Here is a 17612-nt window from a genome sequence, read left to right on the forward strand (position 1 = left end):
AGATAAGCCAGTGTTTTCCACATTATACATTTGTGTAAGTTTTTTTCACTGACCTCCTAATATTCGAATCGTATTATTAACTATCGCAGCCAAATTCTACGCCATTTCTTATATTGAAAACCTATAAATTTTAGTTAGTATACTACTAAACCAGCTCCTCCATTATCTTGATTGCATCTTAATCACCTTTGTCAAGCTGGCGAGAATTTTTAAACTTAATGTATGCATTTGCTAATTTCAGCACCTCTACCTCCAAATTTAGTAAAGAAACTATCAGGTGACACGGACAGAATAACAGCTCAGTTTAGTGATTTTGACGCCACCCAGACACTTCTCTTTGAGACGTTCAACTCAACGGGAGGACCAGCTGGCTCCTTTACACCCTCCAGCAGTGTTACTAACGGAACGTCTGTTTCCATCGGAGACTTGGACCATGGAACAGTATATAACATGTCTGTCACGGCGACCTTCAAGGACAAGGAGAACTTTTGCAGTTATGTTGCTGAAAGTCGACCAAATGTGTTCACAGTTTGCACAAGTGAGTTAATATCCTGTCCAGGAAATGCTTAAAAGACAGAAGTGGGCTGACATGGAGTTGCTGACATGTGTGTGTGTGTGTGTGTGTGTGTGTGTGTGTGTTTGTATGTGTGTGTGTATTCGTGTGTTTGTGTTTGCGTGCGTGTATGCGTGTTAGTGTGTGTGTGTGTGTGTTTGTGTGTATGTGTGTAAGTGTGTTTGTTTTTATGTGTATGTTTGTTTGCGTGTGTATGTGTGTGTGTGAGGGGGGTGTACCTAATTTACCAAAGTTTTACCTCCTTTTCAGAGATATAAAAGGAAAAAATGGCTGAAAAAACACCCATTGAACCAAGACTTGATAACCGACAATAGAGCCTACTATTTCGATTTCTAGTTTCCAGATTTAGTTTAAATTTTTTATATTTATTAAATATAATAAGAAAAGAAACTGAGTTGAAGCAAATTGAAATGGACTCGCACCCAACAAATAAAACAACTTTTTTATAGTTATTGCCGATACCCCCTGGCATCTACTTTTGCTCTCTCTATGTCTTATGTCAGTTAGCACATTTTCAGAGCTAACCGGAGTTTCCTTGCATTTCTTTCTTTTCAGCAAGGAAACAGCATCTGTTTGTCATGCATTTTTCCCTTACAAGTGTTCGGATCATGACACGTTTTACACACATTATAGCAAATTTTATAGATTTTATCTCCAATTTTATTGCGTACGATGAATGTTAAACAGGAGCTCTCACGCGAAGGATGAACTTTTGATGGAGGTTAGCATTCGCAAGATGAGTCACAAACGCCGTTTAGCATGGGACGGATGAATCATAGCGCATGTTAGCATGCAAAAGCGGTTGTTATGCGTAGGATGAATTATATACAGAAGTGCTATATTCCTTTACATTCTGTTCCAGGATGGCCGGAAGAAAAGGAGCGCTCTGAAATTGTTTTCAAGACAACTTGGGTATTGTAATTATTTAAGATCTAACATGAAATGAATGCAAAATTCATGCAGAATACAAATAGGAAAAACACGGTGTAACCAGAAGCAAGAATAAATAAACGCCATAACTCACCCCGACCCCACCCCTAACACCGGATATGTGGTTGAAAATTGCTACTGATCCACTTCGGCCTTTTATTGTTTTGAGATCTTGAAAATTGAGTTTTTCAACAGCTATTAGAAATGAGAGATACGTTGAGAGAAGAAATAACAAACAAAGTAATCAATATTTTGCAAAACTTTTGAATAACTGTTAGGAAATTTTCCTGGTTATCGTGATAAAAAGTTACTAAGATCCCATCAAGATTTGTCTAAAGTTTTCGTTGTTTTAAGTTCTTGGTAGGATGTTTCAAGTTTTGCAACAGATGTCAAGATCAATTATGTCTAATCAAAATTTATCCTGTGCCAATTGAGTGCATAAAGATTTTTTTGAATCATACTGAAAATGCTTCTTTGCGCCTTCTGATATGTCTTTTAATCTGTAAAAGCGTTCAATAGGGCTATCAATTTCCTATGAAATATTGACCGTAAGTTTAAGCTATCGACGTAGTACTTAACAATTTTTTAATTCTTTATGCAGGGTAGTATTTGTAGTTTATTGACAGCAGCCATGACACTATATATTTGTCAAATACAAGATTATTTAAATAAAACAATAATATTAATATTTTTCGCGGAACAAATTTGGAACAAACAAAGACACGAACAGCTTAAGTTACGTAAAAGATTTCATGCAAATGCTTGTCATCATGTTTAGAACCCCAAACACCTGCAGTGAGCATCGTTTCATTTGAGAGCTTCTCATTTTCATTTTCAATCGTCACACCTGACAAGGACAACTACCACTTCATAAGCATCAACTTACAGCCCGAAGCAATCAACTCTACTTTTGATGACAATTTGACAGTGTCTGGGCTTATTCCGGGCACAGAGTACACTCTCACTGTTTACCTGAACATGAACGAGTCTATCTGTTCAGCCATGACAGAAGAGTCTCTCAAGAGTAACCAAACGATAGTCACCCCTGTCTGCACTTGTAAGTATTCAGTTCCGACCCTTCTTTAGAGGGGGGGGGGGGTGGCTTTATAATCAACTCTTTTTTACTCTGTAAGATATCCGCTGGTCGATATTTTATAGAAGATGCAGAGTTAAAGGCGGTAACATAAGAAAGCCCGTCAGATTTAGAATATTTTTAAATACCCAGGTTACCCACCTTAGACGAAACTTTGAAAACTTACTAAGACTTATAAGCTGCCGTAGAAAACTTACAAAACTTTGTACGGCACCGTATAAGGCCGTAATAAGTTTTCTACGGCACCGTAGCCAATTGATGTAAATACTGATTTTTAAAGTCTAAATCCCTAAAATCGACTTTAAATCTATCGCTTATCTAATACAACTCACTTTTTCATCACTTTATGGCACTGGGTATAACTTTTTAAATCTCTGAAAAATTACAAAACTTAGTACGGTGCCTTATAAGGCCGTATCAAGTTTTGTAATTTTTCTAAGGTAAAGTTTTCGAACTTTAATTTGCTCTGCAGGTAGGCCTTGTGGTAAAAAAAATTACCTCGAAACAGTTCGAAGTTGCAAAAACTTCTTACGCTTCTTCTAAGGTCGTACCGAACACTTTGGAAGTCTAATGATATCTTTTGCAGTTCATGTCATTGATCAAGCAAAAAAAAACGTTCAAATATCCATCAAAAGCGTCAAAACTGAGATTTGTTCCAAAGAAGACCAATGCTTACGTATTATGTCTCAAAGAAATGATTAGCTGTAAAATGAAGTTCGAAAAAAAAATTTGCGGTTTAAGTGAATCAGATAAAAGTAGCAATTTTTAAACATGAAACTGTCAGTACCACTTATATAGCTGGTGAATAATTCCTCAACTACAAATGCAGGGTTTACAAGAAGGAATTGAAAAAATATGTGTTTGATTCGCGTTCTGTTCAATTAAATCTGTTCTGGTTTCAGTGAAAAAATTTTTCAAGAAAAAAATTTTTTACTCAAAGTTGGGCTCATTTGAAAGTTCATTTTCGAGTTTTTTTGAGCATTCACAACCACTAAAGTCCTCTTGCAGATCTACAGTCAGATTACTTAAACTATGTAAAAGAATGATTGAACGAGAATAATCAAATGCGCAACAATAAATACATTTGATCGCTTTAAAAAATTAAATCAAAATTTTCTATTTTTTGAAAGTTCTCTATAGTTTTGGCATCTAAATGGCTAATCAACAGTGCAATTTCAGGCCACTAGGCTTTCACTGCTTGCAATTGAATTTGTTTGTCCTGAAACTTTTTTGTTGAACTGTTACTCAGGATGGATTCCTGAAAACAATGTCCAATCTCAGATTTTATTGGCTGAGGTGTGCTTTTTTTAATCGAACAGGTTTTTCAGCGTACAATTTGTGTTTTCCAGACAATTCTCAAGTCCCTTAAGCTAACTATATCACTGGTTGCTGGTAATTCAACGTTTTTTCCAATTTATTATTTTTGTCAAATTTCTGTGTATGTTGTTTTGTATCGAAACTGATAAAAAACCATAACCTTCATGGTGAGGTTTGAAAGTTTTTTTCATCTCATCATGAAGAATTTACTTAACAAGAAACAAAAACAATTGGACTGAATTGCCTCGCAGAAACACGCCAGAGGCACCGTTTAACGCCGTCAAGAATGTTTTTCGGCATTTTTAAGCTTTAAAAAAGCTGAAAAAATGTGGTATAATTGAGGTGCTTGTTAATATCTCTCGAAGTACTGTACAAAATTTGTTTGGCAATGTCGCGTGTTGTTGGTACTAAACTGTTTCTGTTTTCTCTGCTAACTGCAATGAAGCTGGTAAAGAGGTATTCAACTCCAAATTTGAAAAAGTCAACATTTTTATTTTCATATAGACTTTATCGTCGATAACGTGTTTCAAATACTCGTTTTCGCAAAAATAGTTCAACAACCGTTCGAATAGTTCATTTTGAACCCAACAAAAGTGAGTGAACTGGTAAGCACTGAAAAAAGTAAAATAAAAGCATCCAGAGCATTCTATCTCATGATATATATTATTTTTTTTGAATTTTAAAACTGTAAAAAATATTTTTCTTAGAGTCCCTTCATTATGAATCACTATTAGGTAGCAAGTACTATAAAAAACAAATTTATTTAGTTTGTTGAGAATGATAAACACATAGCTGCTGCAAAATAGTCAATCATTCGTTTTGTGTTCCGATAACAACGTTTTTCACTGATAAAATAGACACCTGCCGAAAATCCTAAATGGTCAAATTGCTCAACCTTGTAAACCCTTCTAAACTCATTTTATAGCAGAATGTGACATCTGTCGAAAATTACACAAGCTTGAAGTGCGATATAGAGCTCAAAATTTGGGAAAAATTGAAATCAGAATGAAAATTTTGTGATTTGTAAAAGTTGCAAACAAGTGAAGGTAAAGTTGATCAAGGACAGTTTTTGAATTTTTTTCAATAGGGTCTCACTCCCTAATAAACGCACAAGCAAAACAAATCCAACAGTGCACATATCTTACCATTTAAGACCTCATTTCGTTGTTTTTTTAATTATAAAACTGGTAAATATGAAGCAACTTTTTTTCATCCTTAATAATCCAAACAAAAATTTGTATTTCAAGGGAACTCAAACACCAAATTTTCATTTCAGAGCAGTCCTCATAGTGTCAATCAACGTCATACAACTTCATTTTTTGGAGGAACGCAGCACTTGAACTATGCTGCACTTTAAGAACTAAAAAAATAAGTGAAGATTTAAAAAAAATCCCGTTTTGTTTTTCAATTTGAAATGATGTAGTCGTTCTCGTAATGATCGTTGTTATTACTTAAAAATTGTGTTATTCACCCCTCTGTTGGGTCCTTGAAGCTATCTCAATCATAGAACAGGTTTTATTGTGTTTTTGATGGACATTTTGCATTGCTTTTCTTTAAACTTTTGTCTTTTCAGATACCGAAAGTCAGGTTACAGTTTATTGTTTCATCGATATCTTCTAAAGTACTGAATCAAATTAAACAAACGAGGTGGCATTTTGTTTCTATTGACCTGTTCCTGCTAGCCTATTGTAGTCTTTTTCTTGCGTCTGCCTGTGCAAATAACAATTAGGGTGTAAACTTAAAAAAAAATATCATTTTAAGCGTTATTATGAATTTATGTGGTTTTTATTGTAATAAGGGTTGTTGTTACTTGCAAATTGTGTTATTTACGCTAGTGTCGGGTCCATGAAGCTATTTGAGTCAATAGTTTTTAGCAACTCAACAATTTTTCTGTTTTCACGATTTCATCAAATTTCTGTGGATGTTTTTTTATGTCAAAACACACAAAACATCATAACCTTCATGGTGAGGTGGGAAATTTTTTCCCACCTCACGATGAAGGTTTGCAGTGAACTAGAACGTGGAAGTGGACCAGAATTACACCCACAAATACGCCGGGAACGCTGTTTCACGTTGTTTTACGTCGGTTCCGGAGATCTTGGGCTTCGATTTTAGCCCAAAAAATGGGGTACAGTACAGTATTTTGTTAATATCTTCTAAAGTACTGAACCCAATTAAACGGGAGTGGTCGCATTTTGTTGGCACTGAACCCTTCTTGCTTGCAGTGTTTGGTTGGTTTCCCAAATCGGCCTAATCAAAAAGTTATTAATGTTCAAAGTTGAAATAGTTCGAATTTTTGGGCTATTCTGGGTGACCCAAATTTCGGTACAACAAAACACGCGATTTACCCAACAAGTGTTAGTGTTTTAGAATTCCCAGTTAGTGGGGAGTCTCCCCATATATATTTTGTATCCAGTTTTATGTAGTCCAGATGGTCAATTTTAGCGTTACATGAGCAGTACCTGTCCTATTTGCTCATTTGGTACGGCACCTTTATGTTGGAATATCTCCTCGTAGAGTGAACCGATTTTTGATCTGTTTGTTGATTTGAACTCAGCTTGAGCCGTACTTGAATCCCTGTAAATAGCGTTTTGTTTCTTTCAGCCGTTTTCGAGAAATTGGCCAGGACACATACCTCCATTTTGAGCTATTCGTGTCAGGTACTTTTGCTGTACCTACATGTTAGACCAGTAAAACTAGCTCATTTAGACTCGATAGTTAGTTCGTTAGACTCGTTTGATAATGCTGATTGTCGCCATATATATTTTACACCCCATTTTATGTAGTTCAGAAGGTCAATTTTAGCTCTGAATATGGGGTATCCCTCTTCTGGGGTCAGTTGGTACGGTACCTTATTTTTGCTATAACTCCTCGAAGAATGCACCGATTGGGCTCATTTTTTAATATGATGCGTATCTCAAGCGGTGCTTCAAACTGTACTAAGGGCGTTGTTTTTTGTTCAGCCGTTTTAGAGAAATTGGCCAGTAAACTTGCCCTCGATTTTAGCGCCAGAAGAGGTTGTCACCAGCGGGTGACACCGCCGTTTTGACACCTTGAAGCTTTGAAGTGTGTTAGAAAAATTAGTGTTTTGAATAGCCCGTCTAATGTAGATTCTGAATATGTATACTTTATATAGCGTTTTCTGATGTTTTGGTGTTCAATTTTAGCTCTGAAAGTGGTGTATCTCTCCTCTAGGGTTATTTGGTACGGTACCTTATTTTTGCTATAACTCCTTGAAGAATGCACCGATTGGGCTCATTTTTTAATATAATGCGTATCTCAAGCAGTGCTACAAACCGTATTAAGGGCGTTTGTTTTTGTTCAGCCGTTTTTGAGAAATTGACCGGGAAACTTGACCCCAGATTGACCCCTGAGGAGGGGAAACACTACATTGATGACAATTTTACGGACATAGAGCTTACTTTCAGAGTTGTTTTAGTAGCTTGTTAGACTCAGTGTATGCCAGTGGTACTGTCAGCAAAATTTGGTTGTTTTAGTTAAATTATTTGTTTGACATATTTGTCATTTTGGATGATTCAGGTCACTTTTTTGGTCATTTGGTACCAAAGGCTCGATCGTTAATAACTCTGCGTACAGTAATTTTTTTTCTCCTATTGAGTTGCATAGTTAGAGAGCTCATTATGCGTGCTTTCTTTTGATATAATGAAACCTGCAAAAATATTCACCAGAAGTTGTAAATTTGTGTACGAGCATGGGAAACGTCCCTATTTTCGATCGGACTCCGTCGATTTTTGCTAATAACTCTGTGTATAGAGGGAACTTTTTCATTTTGTTTAGTGATATGAACAGCTTAGTTCAAGACGGTTTCAATGGTATACATGTCACATAGTGTTGTTTTCAAAAAGTAGTGAAATTAGCCCGCGAGTCGACCGTAATTTGGGTCATTTTGGACGTTTCTGACGTCCGTTCGTGACGTAACTTCATCGTAACTGATTCTCGTATCCATTGCAAAATGCATTTCCATGCTCTCTGAGTTCCATGGCATTGTTCCAGAACTCATGCCAAAATTTGGCGTTGGTCGGTTGGTGTTTTTTTGGGGGGGGGGGTCGTTTGGGGGGTGGCGGTTTGGCGCCGGGTGGGGGGGGGGGGCGGTCGCTTGGTGGGGGTGGCCGTGCGTCTCGTGTGTTGTCTTTGATGTTCTTTTATGTGTACTAACCAAATGTTTTTTCAGAGTTTGTTTTTGTTTTGCTTCTCTTCTGTCTGCTGTCGTCTCCTGCCAGGTGAGTTCTTCCCGCTTCTTTGCTCGCTAGCTTGGCTAGCTGTTGCTTTCTTTCGGTCTGGTTTGCTCTGCACCGCAGAGCTGCGGTTTTCGGACCGGTTTTTTCGGTCCGTGTTCCCACATCGTGGGAATGTGTTCTTGCAAAGCAAGAAGGTTCGTTGAAGCTTTGCGCTCTTCTTGGATTTTCAGTTTTGCGCTTTTTTTGTTTGCTTCCGCTTTTTTTGGTCTGGTTTGCTGTGCATCGCACAGCTTCGGTTTTTACAGCTTAGGACTTGTTCAAAGTTTTGATATTCTACCTAGGAGTGTAATAGTCCTAGTAGGCTCTGAAAAAGGGCTAATTGTTGATCTAGCTGGTCTGAGAAAAACGTACTTAATACGTTGTCAAATTTCGAGCTCAAAAGTTTTTTTTGCGTTTTCATAAAAAGTCGCTTTCCGTATAGTGAAGGACTTGTTCAAATAATTTGAGGGTCCATGTAGGAGTGTCTTAGTCCTAGTAAGTACTGATAGAGGGATAATGGTTGATCTAGCTGGTCTGAGAAAAAAGTACTTAATACGTTGTCAAATTTCGAGCTCAAAAGTTATTCTTGTGCGTTTTCATAAAAAGTCTCTTTCAGTATAGTGAAGGACTTGTTCAAATAATTTGAGGGTCTATGTAGGAGTGTCATAGTCCTAGTAGGTTCTGATAGAGGGCTAGTTGTTGATCTAGCTGGTCTGAGAAAAAAGTACTTAATACGTTGTCAAATTTCGAGCTCAAAAATTACTCTTGTGCGTTTTCATAAAGTCTCTTTCAGTATAGTGAAGGACTTGTTCAAATATTTTGAGGGTCTATGTAGGAGTGTCATATTCCTAGTAAGTTCTGATAGAGGGCTAATTCTTGATCTAGCTGGTCTGAGAAAAAAGTACTTAATACGTTGTCAAATTTCGAGCTCAAAAATTACTCTTTTGCGTTTTCATAAAAAGTCTATTTCAGTATAGTGAAGGACTTGTTCAAATAATTTGAGGGTCTATGTAGGAGTGTCATAGTCTTAGTAGGTTCTGGTAGAGGGCTAATTGTTGATCTAGCTGGTCTGAGAAAAAAGTACTTAATACCTTGTCAAATTTCGAGCTCAAAAATTACTCTTGTGCGTTTTCATAAAAAGTCTCTTTCAGTATAGTGAAGGACTTGTTCAAATAATTTGAGGGTCTATGTAGGAGTGTCATATTCCTAGTAGGTTCTGATAGAGGGCTAATTGTTGATCTAGCTGGTCTGAGAAAAAAGTACTTAATACGTTGTCAAATTTCGAGCTCAAAAATTACTCTCGTGCGTTTTCATAAAAAGTCTCTTTCAGTATAGTGAAGGACTTGTTCAAATAATTTGAGGGTCTATGTAGGAGTGTCATAGTCCTAGTAGGTTCTGATAGAGGGCTAATTGTTGATCTAGCTGGTCTGAGAAAAAAGTACTTAATACGTTGTCAAATTTCGAGCTCAAAAATTACTCTTGTGCGTTTTCATAAAAAGTCTATTTTAGTATAGTGAAGGACTTGTTCAAATAATTTGAGGGTCTATGTAGGAGTGTCATAGTCCTAGTAGGTTCTGATAGAGGGCTAATTGTTGATCTAGCTGGTCTGAGAAAAAAGTACTTAATACGTTGTCAAATTTCGAGCTCAAAAATTACTCTTGTGCGTTTTCATAAAAAGTCTCTTTCAGTATAGTGAAGGACTTGTTCAAATAATTTGAGGGTCTATGTAGGAGTGTCATAGTCCTAGTAGGTTCTGATAGAGGGCTAATTGTTGATCTAGCTGGTCTGAGAAAAAAGTACTTAATACGTTGTCAAATTTCGAGCTCAAAAATTACTCTTGTGCGTTTTCATAAAAAGTCTATTTTAGTATAATGAAGGACTTGTTCAAATAATTTGAGGGTCTATGTAGGAGTGTCATAGTCCTAGTAGGTTCTGATAGAGGGCTAATTGTTGATCTAGCTGGTCTGAGAAAAAAGTACTTAATACGTTGTCAAATTTCGAGCTCAAAAATTACTCTTGTGCGTTTTCATAAAAAGTCTCTTTCAGTATAGTGAAGGACTTGTTCAAATAATTTGAGGGTCTATGTAGGAGTGTCATAGTCCTAGTAGGTTCTGATAGAGGGCTAATTGTTGATCTAGCTGGTCTGAGAAAAAAGTACTTAATACGTTGTCAAATTTCGAGCTCAAAAATTACTCTTGTGCGTTTTCATAAAAAGTCTATTTTAGTATAGTGAAGGACTTGTTCAAATAATTTGAGGGTCTATGTAGGAGTGTCATAGTCCTAGTAGGTTCTGATAGAGGGCTAATTGTTGATCTAGCTGGTCTGAGAAAAAAGTACTTAATACGTTGTCAAATTTCGAGCTCAAAAATTACTCTTGTGCGTTTTCATAAAAAGTCTCTTTCAGTATAGTGAAGGACTTGTTCAAATAATTTGAGGGTCTATGTAGGAGTGTCATAGTCCTAGTAGGTTCTGATAGAGGGCTAATTGTTGATCTAGCTGGTCTGAGAAAAAAGTACTTAATACGTTGTCAAATTTCGAGCTCAAAAATTACTCTTGTGCGTTTTCATAAAAAGTCTATTTTAGTATAATGAAGGACTTGTTCAAATAATTTGAGGGTCTATGTAGGAGTGTCATAGTCCTAGTAGGTTCTGGTAGAGGGCTAATTGTTGATCTAGCTGGTCTGAGAAAAAAGTACTTAATACCTTGTCAAATTTCGAGCTCAAAAATTACTCTTGTGCGTTTTCATAAAAAGTCTCTTTCAGTATAGTGAAGGACTTATTCAAATAATTTGAGGGTCTATGTAGGAGTGTCATAGTCCTAGTAGGTTCTGATAGAGGGCTAATTGTTGATCTAGCTGGTCTGAGAAAAAAGTACTTAATACGTTGTCAAATTTCGAGCTCAAAAATTACTCTCGTGCGTTTTCATAAAAAGTCTCTTTCAGTATAGTGAAGGACTTGTTCAAATAATTTGAGGGTCTATGTAGGAGTGTCATAGTCCTAGTAGGTTCTGATAGAGGGCTAATTGTTGATCTAGCTGGTCTGAGAAAAAAGTACTTAATACGTTGTCAAATTTCGAGCTCAAAAATTACTCTTGTGCGTTTTCATAAAAAGTCTATTTTAGTATAGTGAAGGACTTGTTCAAATAATTTGAGGGTCTATGTAGGAGTGTCATAGTCCTAGTAGGTTCTGATAGAGGGCTAATTGTTGATCTAGCTGGTCTGAGAAAAAAGTACTTAATACGTTGTCAAATTTCGAGCTCAAAAATTACTCTTGTGCGTTTTCATAAAAAGTCTCTTTCAGTATAGTGAAGGACTTGTTCAAATAATTTGAGGGTCTATGTAGGAGTGTCATAGTCCTAGTAGGTTCTGATAGAGGGCTAATTGTTGATCTAGCTGGTCTGAGAAAAAAGTACTTAATACGTTGTCAAATTTCGAGCTCAAAAATTACTCTTGTGCGTTTTCATAAAAAGTCTATTTTAGTATAATGAAGGACTTGTTCAAATAATTTGAGGGTCTATGTAGGAGTGTCATAGTCCTAGTAGGTTCTGATAGAGGGCTAATTGTTGATCTAGCTGGTCTGAGAAAAAAGTACTTAATACGTTGTCAAATTTCGAGCTCAAAAATTACTCTTGTGCGTTTTCATAAAAAGTCTATTTCAGTATAGTGAAGGACTTGTTCAAATAATTTGAGGGTCTATGTAGGAGTGTCATAGTCCTAGTAGGTTCTGATAGAGGGCTAATTGTTGATCTAGCTGGTCTGAGAAAAAAGTACTTAATACGTTGTCAAATTTCGAGCTCAAAAATTACTCTTGTGCGTTTTCATAAAAAGTCTCTTTCAGTATAATGAAGGACTTGTTCAAATAATTTGAGGGTCTATGTAGGAGTGTAATAGTCCTAGTAGGTTCTGATAGAGGGCTAATTGTTGATCTAGCTGGTCTGAGAAAAAAGTACTTAATACGTTGTCAAATTTCGAGCTCAAAAATTACTCTTGTGCGTTTTCATAAAAAGTCTCTTTCAGTATAGTGAAGGACTTGTTCAAATAATTTGAGGGTCTATGTAGGAGTGTCATAGTCCTAGTAGGCTCTGATAGAGGGATAATTGTTGATCTAGCTGGTCTGAGAAAAAAGTACTTAATACGTTGTCAAATTTCGAGCTCAAAAATTACTCTTGTGCGTTTTCATAAAAAGTCTCTTTCAGTATAGTGATGGACTTGTTCAAATAATTTGAGGGTCTATGTAGGAGTGTCATAGTCCTAGTAGGTTGCGATAGAGGGATAATTGTTGATCTAGCTGGTCTGAGAAAAAAGTACTTAATACGTTGTCAAATTTCGAGCTCAAAAATTACTCTTGTGCGTTTTCATAAAAAGTCTCTTTCAGTATAGTGAAGGACTTGTTCAAATAATTTGAGGGTCTATGTAGGAGTGTCATAGTCCTAGTAGGTTCTGATAGAGGGCTAATTGTTGATCTAGCTGGTCTGAGAAAAAAGTACTTAATACGTTGTCAAATTTCGAGCTCAAAAATTACTCTTGTGCGTTTTCATAAAAAGTCTCTTTCAGTATAGTGAAGGACTTGTTCAAATAATTTGAGGGTCTATGTAGGAGTGTCATAGTCCTAGTAGGTTCTGATAGAGGGCTAATTGTTGATCTAGCTGGTCTGAGAAAAAGGTACTTAATACGTTGTCAAATTTCGAGCTCAAAAATTACTCTTGTGCGTTTTCATAAAAAGTCTCTTTCAGTATAGTGAAGGACTTGTTCAAATAATTTGAGGGTCTATGTAGGAGTGTCATAGTCCTAGTAGGTTCTGATAGAGGGCTAATTGTTGATCTAGCTGGTCTGAGAAAAAGGTACTTAATACGTTGTCAAATTTCGAGCTCAAAAATTACTCTTGTGCGTTTTCATAAAAAGTCTATTTTAGTATAATGAAGGACTTGTTCAAATAATTTGAGGGTCTATGTAGGAGTGTCATAGTCCTAGTAGGTTCTGATAGAGGGATAATTGTTGATCTAGCTGGTCTGAGAAAAAAGTACTTAATACGTTGTCAAATTTCGAGCTCAAAAATTACTCTTGTGCGTTTTCATAAAAAGTCTCTTTCAGTATAGTGAAGGACTTGTTCAAATAATTTGAGGGTCTATGTAGGAGTGTCATAGTCCTAGTAGGTTCTGATAGAGGGCTAATTGTTGATCTAGCTGGTCTGAGAAAAAAGTACTTAATACGTTGTCAAATTTCGAGCTCAAAAATTACTCTTGTGCGTTTTCATAAAAAGTCTCTTTCAGTATAGTGATGGACTTGTTCAAATAATTTGAGGGTCTATGTAGGAGTGTCATAGTCCTAGTAGGTTGTGATAGAGGGATAATTGTTGATCTAGCTGGTCTGAGAAAAAAGTACTTAATACGTTGTCAAATTTCGAGCTCAAAAATTACTCTTGTGCGTTTTCATAAAAAGTCTCTTTCAGTATAGTGAAGGACTTGTTCAAATAATTTGAGTGTCTATGTAGGAGTGTCATAGTCCTAGTAGGTTCTGATAGAGGGCTAATTGTTGATCTAGCTGGTCTGAGAAAAAAGTACTTAATACGTTGTCAAATTTCGAGCTCAAAAATTACTCTTGTGCGTTTTCATAAAAAGTCTCTTTCAGTATAGTGAAGGACTTGTTCAAATAATTTGAGGGTCTATGTAGGAGTGTCATAGTCCTAGTAGGTTCTGATAGAGGGCTAATTGTTGATCTAGCTGGTCTGAGAAAAAGGTACTTAATACGTTGTCAAATTTCGAGCTCAAAAATTACTCTTGTGCGTTTTCATAAAAAGTCTCTTTCAGTATAGTGAAGGACTTGTTCAAATAATTTGAGGGTCTATGTAGGAGTGTCATAGTCCTAGTAGGTTCTTATAGAGGGCTAATTGTTGATCTAGCTGGTCTGAGAAAAAGGTACTTAATACGTTGTCAAATTTCGAGCTCAAAAATTACTCTTGTGCGTTTTCATAAAAAGTCTATTTTAGTATAATGAAGGACTTGTTCAAATAATTTGAGGGTCTATGTAGGAGTGTCATAGTCCTAGTAGGTTCTGATAGAGGGCTAATTGTTGATCTAGCTGGTCTGAGAATAAAGTACTTAATACGTTGTCAAATTTCGAGCTCAAAAATTACTCTTGTGCGTTTTCATAAAAAGTCTCTTTCAGTATAGTGAAGGACTTGTTCAAATAATTTGAGGGTCTATGTAGGAGTGTCATAGTCCTAGTAGGTTCTGATAGAGGGATAATTGTTGATCTAGCTGGTCTGAGAAAAAAGTACTTAATACGTTGTCAAATTTCGAGCTCAAAAATTACTCTTGTGCGTTTTCATAAAAAGTCTCTTTCAGTATAGTGATGGACTTGTTCAAATAATTTGAGGGTCTATGTAGGAGTGTCATAGTCCTAGTAGGTTGCGATAGAGGGATAATTGTTGATCTAGCTGGTCTGAGAAAAAAGTACTTAATACGTTGTCAAATTTCGAGCTCAAAAATTACTCTTGTGCGTTTTCATAAAAAGTCTCTTTCAGTATAGTGAAGGACTTGTTCAAATAATTTGAGGGTCTATGTAGGAGTGTCATAGTCCTAGTAGGTTCTGATAGAGGGCTAATTGTTGATCTAGCTGGTCTGAGAAAAAAGTACTTAATACGTTGTCAAATTTCGAGCTCAAAAATTACTCTTGTGCGTTTTCATAAAAAGTCTCTTTCAGTATAGTGAAGGACTTGTTCAAATAATTTGAGGGTCTATGTAGGAGTGTCATAGTCCTAGTAGGTTCTGATAGAGGGCTAATTGTTGATCTAGCTGGTCTGAGAAAAAAGTACTTAATACGTTGTCAAATTTCGAGCTCAAAAATTACTCTTGTGCGTTTTCATAAAAAGTCTCTTTCAGTATAGTGAAGGACTTGTTCAAATAATTTGAGGGTCTATGTAGGAGTGTCATAGTTCTAGTAGGTTCTGATAGAGGGCTAATTGTTGATCTAGCTGGTCTGAGAAAAAAGTACTTAATACGTTGTCAAATTTCGAGCTCAAAAATTACTCTTGTGCGTTTTCATAAAAAGTCTCTTTCAGTATAGTGAAGGACTTGTTCAAATAATTTGAGGGTCTATGTAGGAGTGTCATAGTCCTAGTAGGTTCTGATAGAGGGCTAATTGTTGATCTCGCTGGTCTGAGAAAAAAGTACTTAATACGTTGTCAAATTTCGAGCTCAAAAATTACTCTTGTGCGTTTTCATAAAAAGTCTCTTTCAGTATAGTGATGGACTTGTTCAAATAATTTGAGGGTATATGTAGGAGTGTCATAGTCCTAGTAGGTTGCGATAGAGGGATAATTGTTGATCTAGCTGGTCTGAGAAAAAAGTACTTAATACGTTGTCAAATTTCGAGCTCAAAAATTACTCTTGTGCGTTTTCATAAAAAGTCTCTTTCAGTATAGTGAAGGACTTGTTCAAATAATTTGAGGGTCTATGTAGGAGTGTCATAGTCCTAGTAGGTTCTGATAGAGGGCTAATTGTTGATCTAGCTGGTCTGAGAAAAAAGTACTTAATACGTTGTCAAATTTCGAGCTCAAAAATTACTCTTGTGCGTTTTCATAAAAAGTCTCTTTCAGTATAGTGAAGGACTTGTTCAAATAATTTGAGGGTCTATGTAGGAGTGTCATAGTCCTAGTAGGTTCTGATAGAGGGCTAATTGTTGATCTAGCTGGTCTGAGAAAAAGGTACTTAATACGTTGTCAAATTTCGAGCTCAAAAATTACTCTTGTGCGTTTTCATAAAAAGTCTATTTTAGTATAATGAAGGACTTGTTCAAATAATTTGAGGGTCTATGTAGGAGTGTCATAGTCCTAGTAGGTTCTGATAGAGGGCTAATTGTTGATCTAGCTGGTCTGAGAAAAAAGTACTTAATACGTTGTCAAATTTCGAGCTCAAAAATTACTCTTGTGCGTTTTCATAAAAAGTCTCTTTCAGTATAGTGAAGGACTTGTTCAAATAATTTGAGGGTCTATGTAGGAGTGTCATAGTCCTAGTAGGTTCTGATAGAGCGATAATTGTTGATCTAGCTGGTCTGAGAAAAAAGTACTTAATACGTTGTCAAATTTCGAGCTCAAAAATTACTCTTGTGCGTTTTCATAAAAAGTCTTTCAGTATAGTGATGGACTTGTTCAAATAATTTGAGGGTCTATGTAGGAGTGTCATAGTCCTAGTAGGTTCTGATAGAGGGCTAATTGTTGATCTAGCTGGTCTGAGAAAAAAGTACTTAATACGTTGTCAAATTTCGAGCTCAAAAATTACTCTTGTGCGTTTTCGTAAAAAGTCTCTTTCAGTATAGTGAAGAACTTGTTCAAATAATTTGAGGGTCTATGTAGGAGTGTCATAGTCCTAGTAGGTTCTGATAGAGGGATAATTGTTGATCTAGCTGGTCTGAGAAAAAAGTACTTAATACGTTGTCAAATTTCGAGCTCAAAAATTACTCTTGTGCGTTTTCATAAAAAGTCTCTTTCAGTATAGTGAAGGACTTGTTCAAATAATTTGAGGGTCTATGTAGGAGTGTCATTGTCCTAGTAGGTTCTGATAGAGGGCTAATTGTTGATCTAGCTGGTCTGAGAAAAAAGTACTTAATCCGTTGTCAAATTTCGAGCTCAAAAATTACTCTTGTGCGTTTTCATAAAAAGTCTCTTTCAGTATAGTGAAGGACTTGTTCAAATAATTTGAGGGTCTATGTAGGAGTGTCATAGTCCTAGTAGGTTCTGATAGAGGGCTAATTGTTGATCTAGCTGGTCTGAGAAAAAAGTACTTAATACGTTGTCAAATTTCGAGCTCAAAAATTACTCTTGTGCGTTTTAATAAAAAGTCTCTTTCAGTATAGTGAAGGACTTGTTCAAATAATTTGAGGGTCTATGTAGGAGTGTCATAGTCCTAGTAGGTTCTGATAGAGGGATAATTGTTGATCTAGCTGGTCTGAGAAAAAAGTACTTAATACGTTGTCAAATTTCGAGCTCAAAAATTACTCTTGTGCGTTTTCATAAAAAGTCTCTTTCAGTACAGTGATGGACTTGTTCAAATAATTTGAGGGTCTATGTAGGAGTGTCATAGTCCTAGTAGGTTGCGATAGAGGGATAATTGTTGATCTAGCTGGTCTGAGAAAAAAGTACTTAATACGTTGTCAAATTTCGAGCTCAAAAATTACTCTTGTGCGTTTTCATAAAAAGTCTCTTTCAGTATAGTGAAGGACTTGTTCAAATAATTTGAGGGTCTATGTAGGAGTGTCATAGTCCTAGTAGGTTCTGATAGAGGGCTAATTGTTGATCTAGCTGGTCTGAGAAAAAAGTACTTAATACGTTGTCAAATTTCGAGCTCAAAAATTACTCTTGTGCGTTTTCATAAAAAGTCTCTTTCAGTATAGTGAAGGACTTGTTCAAATAATTTGAGGGTCTATGTAGGAGTGTCATAGTCCTAGTAGGTTCTGATAGAGGGA

The 17612-nt window shown here is 36.1% G+C and overlaps 1 protein-coding gene across 1 annotated transcript in view; it reads left to right on the plus strand.

Moving 5' to 3' along the window:
* Positions 1–17612, plus strand: part of LOC142338017 (uncharacterized) — an 89011-nt gene that overhangs the window by 17393 nt on the left and 54006 nt on the right. Inside the window, exons 6-7 of the mRNA XM_075387651.1 lie at positions 242–538; positions 2283–2561. Of these exons, the coding sequence (XP_075243766.1) occupies positions 242–538; positions 2283–2561 (576 nt within the window). The remainder of the gene's footprint in view (positions 1–241; positions 539–2282; positions 2562–17612) is intronic.

The sequence above is a fragment of the Convolutriloba macropyga genome, chromosome 4, assembly GCF_964194025.1.
Source record: "Convolutriloba macropyga chromosome 4, txConMacr16.3, whole genome shotgun sequence".
Taxonomy (NCBI): domain Eukaryota; kingdom Metazoa; phylum Xenacoelomorpha; order Acoela; family Convolutidae; genus Convolutriloba; species Convolutriloba macropyga.